Source organism: Oncorhynchus masou, chromosome 33, assembly GCF_036934945.1.
Source record: "Oncorhynchus masou masou isolate Uvic2021 chromosome 33, UVic_Omas_1.1, whole genome shotgun sequence".
Taxonomy (NCBI): domain Eukaryota; kingdom Metazoa; phylum Chordata; class Actinopteri; order Salmoniformes; family Salmonidae; genus Oncorhynchus; species Oncorhynchus masou.
This window is the reverse complement of record NC_088244.1, coordinates 35613239-35624611: the sequence shown is the minus strand read 5'-3', so window position 1 is coordinate 35624611 and position 11373 is coordinate 35613239. Positions and strand designations below refer to the sequence as shown.

At 41.4% G+C, this 11373-nt stretch overlaps 1 protein-coding gene across 3 annotated transcripts in view; it reads right to left on the bottom strand.

The window, feature by feature from the left end:
- Window positions 1-5899: 5899 nt before the first annotated feature.
- The window catches only part of LOC135528387 (skin secretory protein xP2-like), a 7482-nt gene continuing 2008 nt past the window's right edge, over window positions 5900-11373 (bottom strand). The window contains exons 3-9 of one of the 3 annotated variants that reach the window (XM_064957435.1): window positions 9802-9837; window positions 9467-9688; window positions 9263-9340; window positions 8078-8206; window positions 7872-7952; window positions 7221-7427; window positions 5900-7023 (exon numbers count right to left, since the gene is read on the bottom strand). In XM_064957435.1, coding sequence (XP_064813507.1) covers window positions 6970-7023; window positions 7221-7427; window positions 7872-7952; window positions 8078-8206; window positions 9263-9340; window positions 9467-9688; window positions 9802-9837 — 807 coding nt within the window. In that variant the 3' untranslated portion in view covers window positions 5900-6969. The remainder of the gene's footprint in view (window positions 7024-7220; window positions 7428-7871; window positions 7953-8077; window positions 8207-9262; window positions 9341-9466; window positions 9689-9801; window positions 9838-11373) is intronic. The other 2 variants (XM_064957436.1, XM_064957437.1) reach the window with 2 other exon arrangements.

Genomic DNA, 11373 nt, shown 5'->3' with positions numbered 1-11373 from the left:
TTAAGTAAACAATCAAATAAAAAAAAGTCTGAAAACTATACATCCACATTATAATAAATAATATATGCCATTTAGCGCACTTATCCAAAGTGACTTACAGTCAGTCATAAGTGTGTGCATGTACATACAGGCATGCAATGGCCTGCTGATATAAACTCTTGACAATACAGTATATTAGCAATCGATATTGCTATTAACCTTCTATTAGGAGGACTGGGAATAAGTTGTGTCTTCCTTGGTCCTTGTAATGTGATCCCCCATGCCTCCCTGTAGACATGCTGCTGCAGAGCAGCGCTGCACAGCCATGACACACATTAGTGTTGACAGTAGGCCTCCCCAGTTCCCATAGGCCTCCCAGGCAGCCCACTGTTCCCTTGACTTGGCCCTCCTACCCCCCTTGGGTCTTCTGGGCTGTGTGCTGCATTCATTCACACACTCACACTTATTGTCCTGTGATGAACTGAAGCAGCATGTTCATAGATCAACTCCTATGAGAAATATTTACAGGAATTATTTTGTTTCAATCTTCCTATTCTACACTATTTAATAGTTAGATGTTTATCAACATCAGCCTTCCTGCTTACTGTAGAAGCACCTCAACAATGATAGAGTGTAAGAGCATTCCACCTGTACAGTATAGTGGAATAATGATTTACTACACTCTCTGACAAAAGGGCTCTTTGGCTATCCCCATAGGAGAACCATTTTTGGTTCCATGTAGAACTCTTTTTGGTTCCTGGTAGAACTCTTTCAGGTTCCATGTGGAAGCCTCTGTGGAAAGGGTTTTACATTGAACTCAAAAGGGTTGCACCCCCACAGATAGTGTGTTGAAGAAGGCGCAACAGCAACTCTTCAACCTCAGGAGGCTGAATAAATTTGTCTTGGCCTCTAAAACCCTTACAAACTTTTACATATGCACAATTGACAGCATCCTGTTGGGCTGTATCACTGCCTGGTATGGCAACTGCACCGCCCGCACGCTCCCCAGTGGGTGGTGCAGTCTGCCCAACGGATCACCGGGGGCAAACTACCTGCCCTCCAGGACACCTGCAGCACCCAATGTCACAGGAAGGCCAAAAAGATCATCAAGGACAACAACCACCCGAGCCACTGCCTGTTCACCCCGCTATCATCCAGAAGGCGAGGTCAGTACAGATGCATTAAAGCTGGTACCAAGAGACTGAAAAATAGCTTCTAAGGCCATCAAACTGTTAAATAGCCATCACTAGCTGGCTTCCACCCGGTTATGCAACCTTATATACATAGACTTGGAATCGTTGGCCACTTTAATAATGGAAGCCTAGTCACTTTAATAATGTTTAAATAATTTTTACATATTGCTTTACCTTGCACCTTAGAGGCTGGGACAAGCTGAAAGCACGTATATCCTACCAACGGGACATTAGAAACTGTAATATCTTATGCTTCACCGAGTCATGACTGAACGACGACATTAAGAACATACAGCTGGCGGGTTATATACTCCATCGGCAGGACGGAACAGCAGCCTCTGGTAAGACACGGGGCGGGGGCCTATACATATAAGTGAACAACAGCTGGTGCATGATATCTAAGGAAGTCTCAAGGTTTTGCTTGCCTGAGGTAGAGTATCTCATGACATGCTGTAGACCACACTATCTACCTATAGAGTTTTAATCTGAGAGTTTATACTGCCGTAAGACGGCACTCCTAGTGGCTGGGGACTTTAATGCAGGGAAACTTAAATCAGTTTTTCTATCAGCATGTTAAATGTGCAACCAGAAGAAGAAAAAAATCTAGACCACCTTTATGCCACACTCAGAGACATGTACAAAGCTCTCCCTCGCCCTCCATTTGGCAAATCTGACCATAATTCTACCCTCCTGATTCCTGCTTACATTCAAAAATTAAAGCAGGTAGCACCAGTGACTCGGTCTATAAAAAAGTTGTCAGATGAAGCAGATGCTGAACTACAGGACTGCTTTGCTAGCACAGACTGGAATATGTACCGGGATTCTTCCGATGGCATTGAGGAGTACACCACATCAGTCACTGGCTTTATCAATAAGTGCATCGAGGACGTCGTCCCCACAGTGACTGTACGTACATACCCCAACCAGAAGCCATGGATTACAGGCAACATTCGCACTGAGCTAAAGGGTAAAGCTGCCACTTTCAAGGAGCGGGATTCTAACCCGGAAGTTTATAAGAAATCCTGTTGTGCCCTCCGACTTACGATCAATCAGGCAAAGCTTCAATGCAGGACTAAGTCGAGTCGTGCTACACCTGCTCCAACGCTCGTTGGATGTGATCGGCTATGAAAAGCCAACTGACATTTACTCCTGAGGTGCTGACCTGTTGCACCCTTGACATCCACTGTGATTATTATTATTTGACCCTGTTGGTCAACTATGAACATTTGAACATCTTGGCCATGTTCTGTTATAATCTCCATCCGGCACAGCCAGAAGATGACTGGCCACCCCTCATAGCCTGGTTCCTCTCTAAGTTTCTTCCTAGGTTCTGGCCTTTCTTGGTAGTTTTTCCTAGCTACCGTGCTTCTACACCTGCATTGCTTGCTGTTTGGGGTTTTAAGCTGGGTTTCTGTACAGCACTTTGAGCTATCAGCTGATGTAAGAAGTGCTTTATAAATACATTTGATTTGATGTGGCAGGGCTTGAAAACTATTACAGACTACAAAGGGAAGCACAGGTGACACGAGCCTACCAGAGGAGCTAAATAACTTCGATGCTCGCTTCAAGGCAAGTAACACTGAAACATGCATGAGAGCACCAGCAGTTCTGGACAACTGTGTAATCACGCTCTCCACAGCCAATGTGATTAAGACTTTTAAACAGGTCAACTTTTAACAGGACGTGTACTTCGAGCATGCGCTGACCAACTGGCAAGTGTTCTCACTGACATTTTCAACCTCTCCCTGTCTGAGTCTGTCATACCAACATGTTTCAAGCAGATCACCATAGTTCCTGTGCCCAAGAACACTAAAGTAACCTGCCTAAATGACTATCGACCTGTAGCACTCACGTCTGTAGCCATGAAATGCTTTGAAAGGCTGGTCATGGCTCATATTAACACCATTATCCCAGAAAACCTAGACCCACCAATTTGCATACCCTCACCAACAGATCCACAGATGATGCAATCTCTATTGCACTCCACTCTGCCCTTTCACACCTGGACAAAAGGAACACCTATGCGAGAATACTATTCATTGACTACAGCTCAGCGTTCAACACTATAGTACCCTCAAAGCACATCAGTAAGCTAAGGACCCTGGGACTAAACACCTCCCTCTGCAACTGGATCCTGGACTTCCTGACGGGCCGCCCCCTGGTGGTAAGGGTAGGCAACAATACATCCACCACGCTGATCCTCAACACGTGGACCCCTCAGGGGTGGGTGCTCAGCCCCCTTATGCACTCATTGGTCAGTCATGACTGAACAGCCAGGCATGACTCCAACACACATCATTAAGTTTGCTGATGACACAACAGTGGTAGGCCTGATCACCGACAACGATGAGACAGCCTATAGGGAGGAGGTCAGAGACCTGACCAAATGGTGCAAGGACAACAACCTCTCCCTCAATGTGATCAAGACAAGGAGATGATTGTGGACTACAGGAAAAGGAGGACTGAGCAAGAGGCTCCAAAATAGCTTCTACCCCCAAGCCATAAGGCTCCTGAACAGCTAATCAAATGGCTACCCAGACTATTTGCATTGCCCCCCAGAACAGTGCTGCTACTCTCTGTTATTATCCATGCATAGTCACTTCTACCTACATGTACATATTACCTCAATTACCTCGACACCGGTGCCCCCACACATTGACATTGACTCTGTACCGGTACCCCATGTATATAGCACCGCTATTGTTATTTACTCCTGTTCTTTAATTATTTGTTATTCATATCTCTTAGGTTTTTTTTTAGGTATTTTCTTAAAACTGCATTGTTGGTTAAGGGCTTGTAAGTAAGCATTTCACTGTAACCTGTTGTATTTGGCGCATGTGACAAATCAAATTTGACTTGATTTGCTGCCCTATATACATAGAACAGAACAGCCAGTAGAATGGCCACTTTAATAATGGAACACTTGTCACTTTAATAATGTTTAAAGATGGTTTACAAACTGCTTTACTCATCTCATATGTATATACTGTATTCCATTCTACTGCATTTTAGTCAATGCCACTTTCGACATTGCTCAATCTAATATTTATATATTTCTTATTTCCATTCTTTTAACTTTTAGATTTGTGTGAATTGTTTTAGATACTACTGCCCTGTTAGATACTATTCCACCGTTGGAGCTAGAAACACAAGCATTTCGCTACACCCGCAATAAAATCTGCTTAATATGTGTATGTGACCAATACAATTTGATTTGATTTGATCTGGAACCCCAAATGTTTGTTGAATGGTTCTCCTACGGGAACAGCGGAACAAGCCTTTTAGGCCACTTTAATAATGGAACACTCGTCACTTTAATAATGTTTAAAGATGGTTTACAAACTGCTTTACTCATCTCATATGTATATACTGTATTCCATTCTACTGCATTTTAGTCAATGCCACTTTCGACATTGCTCAATCTAATATTTATATATTTCTTATTTCCATTCTTTTAACTTTTAGATTTGTGTGAATTGTTTTAGATACTACTGCCCTGTTAGATACTATTCCACCGTTGGAGCTAGGAACACAAGCATTTCGCTACACCCGCAATAAAATCTGCTTAATATGTGTATGTGACCAATACAATTTGATTTGATTTGATCTGGAACCCCAAATGTTTGTTGAATGGTTCTCCTACGGGGACAGCGGAACAAGCCTTTTAGGTTCTAGATAACATCATGTTTTCAAAGAGTATATTAATAAATGAGTATGAGTGAGCAAAACTGTTCCATATCTGACATTATGCACATTCAAGAGTGTGTACAGTGTGTAATGCCGCAAAGGTGGAGAAAACAGCTTCTGTATTTCTCCTGGTCCATCATGTGCTACCTTTTACCACTTCTCTTCTTGAAATAATAGGAATTAACTCTGTTCTCTCAGACATATTAGTATGGTATGGTTACTGCCAAAGCAAAAATGTGATATTGCCTCGTAAAATTGAAATGATCCGCAGGGAAAAGGACAGACGATGGGAACAAATAAAATGTCTAGTCCGGTACTACCCGTAGCCTCCCTCACATCTATCTCTCTCTCCCCCTCTCTCACTCTCTTTTCCCTTCCACTTCATGGCAATTTCTTTGATGCGCAATTTGAAGCGATCACAGCTATTACAGGGGGGCAATGCAAGAACAGTGCTTCAGATAACAAAGGAGCAGTGTGAGTTGTGCCTTCAGGGACGGCGACTCATCACTTAATGGTGGATGATCTCAGACACAGCTATCTAAAACGCATTCCTCCACAGACAGAGGACTCCATGATGGGGCACTTTAAAAAGATTAGAGAGTCACTTCTCTATCACAGGCAGGCTTACAGTCCTTCAGATGAGCTGCTGATATCATTTGCCTGTGAGGACTTTTCCTACACAACCTCTCAGGCTCTCATATAACAATAATACCTGACCAATGACACAACAATCAAAGCCGTTGCTTGGGTGATTAGCAAGGGTGCCGCTCAGTGTTTCCAAGTTGTATGTATTCAATGAGGTGTGGCCTTCAAACATACTGTAAGACAGACAGCTTGGCTTCTTACTTCAGTCATGCGAGATAAACTTGTTGGGTCATGTCTTTTTCAGTTATCGTAACACTTGGTAATCCTGTCTGATGATAACATGAGCAATAATTTAAATTAACCCTAAATACTTTGATTCTTATTTCCCCCCTGGTCAATGTTTGGCCTAAATTGACACATAGAAAAAATAAGGAAAGAAATACTGTACACATGTATTCTCTTTAAACAGTTACAGAAAAAGTCCTTTAATAGCACATGTAATGTTATGGTACCATATATTTGTGAAGGGTTGACACAGGAAATCATCTATTTGCAGATTCTATATATAGTAAATAGATGCAGAAATAAACAGACATGATCCCCGAAATTATAACAGTTTTCATACAGGCACACATACAGTATGTTAAACAGTTCAATCACATGAAAACTAACTAACTAACTAACCATTTTTAGGAAAAACCCTTAGGAAAATGTAAATCAGCTTTGATTCGTGACTATGCAGTATTAGCTCTATAGACTACCAGGTGATATGTGCAGCCCAACAAACGTAACGATTGTGATATCCCCCTGTGTATGATTATAATAATGAATGGTATATCTATATATTATACATATTATATATCATATATTTGATATTTATCATCAATTATATGGTTGCATCCATGTACAGTTCCTGCCAAGTTAAAAAAGGATATACTAACGTGCACGTGTTAATCATTAATCAAAACATAATCAACATTTCCCCCACTCCTCCAATATATTCCATTAGCACTGCTTTATCTCAATCTGAGCTTTATGCATCTATTCTACAAACCATCCCATGAACTTATCTGAAACCGTCGAATGCACTTCACAAGTTCTTTCAGACTAGTTCTATTTTTACACCATGTGGGAAAAAAATGAAGCAAAACGTTACATATCGCATTACATCATTAGGTGCATTGATCTGTCAAAGCAAGGGTAAATGCTGCATAATTTATAGAGAGAGAGGTTAAGTTTAACAGCACAGGCAACAGAAAATGGATGTTTCTCCCAGTACAAGTCACTAACCACACCTCTTTCTACCTATCAAGCCTTTCAACCAAACATATATTTTACCTCCTTGACAAAGAACAACTCTCTGAAATATTCCACAAAGACTAGACCAGACCAGTTACAGCCTCTGTCCCTCAACGAACTTGCTCTTACCACCATCCCTTCAATAGTGCGATCAGATGATCAAAAATGATGTATCTAAAAAATCAAAAGTTGATTTCCAGATTATTCTGGGGGGGATGTTTCCTTTTTATTTGGTCTTCTCTGGTTCTGTTTGTACTCCTGCATCTGACTGGCGTTTCCCCTGCAAGGAAAGGAAAGTTTTTTTCACTTATCCATGTAGAACATGAGAATCTACATTTGATTTTTCTCACATGACTTTTCCATAAGCAATATCTCTCAGCATTTCATTGTAAAGAATGGCTCACAGTCATAATAAATTGCTGAGGCCATCTAGTGGTGGCACATTTGATTAAGAGCGGAATTGACAATTCAGCCCACCAGGTTTTTGAAGAACAAGTGGATGGAGTTCCTCTTCTCCAGCCTCTTAGGGAGGACGGGGGAATTGTCCCCACCCTCAGAGGGTCCTGATGCTGGCTTGCTGTCCACAGCAGGGATCTCTGGGGCCTTTGGTTCTTCCTTGGCCACACTTGGGCCAGCTATTGGGTCTGCAGCTGGTGCTGGGGCTTCCTTTTTGGGCTCAGAAGCCTGATTAAATTACGACAAATAATCAAAAGATAAATTTCTGAGTGTAATTTGTATCATGTAATGTTAATCGTAAAGCCATTCCTCGATCAAAAGCTGTATCATGACGTTGCCTCCTTTCTCTCACCAGGTAAAGCTGAGCCCACACATTAATACATTAACTAGCACAATACAAGAGCACAATTGACGCAATGAAATAACGACTAGATTAATGGGAGCATTGTTCTGGTTGGTAAATATATAATTTATAGAAATTAGAAATGGAAAAACTATCACTAGTCTAACCAGCTGTTTTTGGATCATGTGTATTCAACAGATATTAATTGATCTACCAGATAATGTACATTATTTGTGCAGGGTATTTCAATATGGTAGTACCAGCATAAGCTGAACTCAGTGAGATCACTCTTGTTAATTTCACACTGGCTATCAGGAATGGTCATTTACCCCTTTGAAAGGTTTCTTGAGGAGTCGGACTCCACTTGTTGAAGCCGTCTGGACTTTTGAAGCCATTTGGTTTAGCAGGTCCTCAAATTCACACCATTCCGTTATTGTTTATCACATTTGCACATTTTCCTGTCTTTCCAAAATAACTAGCATGTGTAGTTCCCGTTGAGAACCAAAGTGGGATGTAAGTAAAATATTTGCCTTACCTTGGGCTTGAAAAAAGAAAAGGAGGCTTTGGCTACAGCCGGTTTCTTCCCCTCTTTCGGTGCAGGTGCCGGTGGTGGTTCTGGTTTGGCAGAGGCCTCCAGAGTAGCCGTCTTTGAGGCGTCTATCTCCTATATCGAAACAGCAGAAGAGAAAAATGTAGTTATGAGCCCTTCTCAGGAATAAGGTGTGTATAAAGGCACAAAAAAAACCTAATCAGCCACCTGGAAGAACCAGAAAAGAACCCACCAAACAGAGAAGAAAGAAGAAAGACACGAGGGGGGTGAAAAGCTATACTCTGGAACCAAAACTGGTACTGGAAAAGAGATGTGATGTACTTTGCCCCTGAGGGGCACCCTATTGATGAGACCAATTATAACTGATGTGTGAATACCAAATTCGACCATGCAACCTGACCGAAAGAGAAAAAGAAGGCACAGGGTGGATGGAGTATGCGAAGAGAGCACTTCTACCTGTACAGCAACAAATGGCTGTGGCTCCACTGCTTCCACTGTCTGTGGAGGGCAGAATGATGTTGATCTGGACATGTGCCGTATAACACACTATCTAGGCTTTATACTGAATGGGTAACATGGCAAGGCACAGGTAGGTTGGTAAAAGCACAGTTCACCACACAGATAAATACACAATACACATTCGCACACACACAGTCGGGATTGGAAAACAGAGTCAAATTTAGTTTCTGAAATCAATATTCGGTCTGCTGTTATATACATTGTTACTTTGGGCTCAAATGACTGAATTAGATCTGGTTGGATTTCTGATGTTGTGGGATACTGTTAATGTTCACGGATGATGAATGAATGCAGACCTAAGCCCATTCTCTACAAGCCATGCCTCAGTCTAGCTGATTGTGGTGCTATCGTAGGTGTGTTTACTCCACATTGAGAAAAACATCAGCAATGAAACTCCATGAAATGTCACAATATGTCACTTGAAGTACGAAGATAGGTCTACATTTACACAAATGCTCTGAGGGACTGCTCTGTTTTGTCTCTGTACTGATGCTCCGCACAAGAGAAAAGGCAGCAGTCTGTATGATATAGCTAGTAGATAGTGTACCCACAAGATGCAATGATTTTAATACAGTTATATGAAATGATGGATGTCACAGTGAGCTTAACTCTGTTAGTTTCAAAATGGCTGAATGTTGTATTGTCATTTACCACTGCAGGAGGCTTGGCAGGTGCACTGGCTCCACTTGTTGATTTAACCTTGATTTTAGACTTGAGGCCTAGCAATGCCTCAAATTCAGATCAAACTGTTACAATCTGACACAGACATTCATACATTATATTATTCTCTTTTGCAGAAAGATCAATTTGCCAAAGAATCCTTTTAAGTGCCTTACAGTTCCTGTACTGGCTTACCTTTCTGCTGAAAAGTCTACTGAACGGGCTGTCAGATTTCAACTTGGTGGCCTCTGGTTCTTTGGCAGCATCCTTTGGTTCTTTTTTTGGTGCGTTTGCCACAGGTTGGGCTGCTATTTCTGCTTTAACCTCCATCTTAGGTGGTGCAGGGGCTGGAGGTGGGGGTGGTGGGAATAACATTCCTCCTTTGGCTGCTGCTGGAGCATCCACTACTTGTGCAGCCTATTCGAGCAAGAGGCACAATGGAAAAGGAAGCAAAATAGGAACAGTTGATCACCGAGGTCACAAAACATGATTTATGTATTTATTTATTTATGCATTCATTCAGTACTCACTGTAGTTGTTGCTGTTGGTTGGGCCTCTTTCTGTGACTGTTTTGTGACAACAACAAACTATAGTTAGTGCTGGTAATAAGGAGAATAATCACTATTCTGTTTCTGCTAAGAGATCATGTACCTTCTGTCTAAACAGGTTGATTAGAGGACCTGAAGAGGCATCTTTTGCAACTAATCTGTCGTGGACAGACTACGTAAACAATCGAACTCCTGAACAAATTAGGCAAGGTTTTAGTTCTGGTTTAACCAAGGTTATTTGCAACAGGCTCAACAGCTTGGTAAGACGCCCCTTGGCCTGCACAGCTATTCTCAGCAGTGGCCTTCAACAGAAGATGGATGCCAGTCATGGCAGACTGCTGACATGACTAAATACTTGTTTAATAAGGCTCAAGAATCATTGGTCTGTTTAACTCAGCCTTGTATTTGACATTTTTGGTATTCAATATGATGAATTTATATGCTTTTTTTTCTGCGGCATTCAATAACAGTTACAATCACAGTCATCCAAAAGCCTCTCACTGTAGGTTAATATGTTGCAACTGTAGATGCAAGTGTAGATGTTAACGACGGCCATGTTGAGCGAGGCCTCATGTTACCAAAGGGATGAAAATGATAAGAGGTAAGAGAGATGTGTTTCACTTGTTATTTTTTCACCTTTGTTGGTGTAAGCAATGAGAAAGATGTTCTCTTTCTGCTGAAGGTAAAGTAAGGCAAGAAAAGCAGCCCTTATTATTTTAGATGACTTTACCAAAGGGAAATTATTGTATAGCATTAAATATACACTGAACAAAAATATAATCGCAACATGTAAAGTGTTGGTCCCATGTTTCATTAGATGAAATTAAAGATCCCAGAAATGTTCCATACACACAAAAAGCTTATTTATCTGAGATTTTTTGCACAAAAATTTGTTGGCATCTCTGTCAGTGAGCATTTCTCCTTTGCCAAGATAATCCATCCACCTGATAGTTGCGGCAAATCAAGAAGCAGATTAAACAGCATGATCATTACACAGGTGCATCTTGTACTGGGGACAATAAAAGCCCAATCTAAAAAATGTCACACAACACAACGGCACAGATGCAATTGGCATACTACTGCAGGAATGTCCACCAGAGCTGTTGACAGATCATTTTATGTTAATTTCTCTACCATAAGCCACCTCCAACTTTGATTTAGAGAATTTGGCAGTACTTGCAATCGGATTCACAACCGCAGACCAACTGTATGGCGTCGTGTGGGCGAGCGGTTTGCTGATGTCAACATTGTGAACTGAGTGCCCCATGGCGGAGTTGGGGCTACGATGGCAATTTGAATGCACAAAAAGGAGAATAACAAAGTGCTGGGGCTATGTTAACTCTTTATGAGCGAGATCTCTGACAGCACTATCACGTCTAAAATATACTTTGGTTTGATTTAGTTGATTAGGAGCATAATCAAGCATTACAGGCCAAATGTTTTGCTATTCAGAGGCATATTTTGAATTATGACAGCATTATGAATCTTCCTTTTCAATACCAAATAAATGATCGTTCTTCAAGAGTGTTCGTCGTGGTTTCACAATTCATTTTT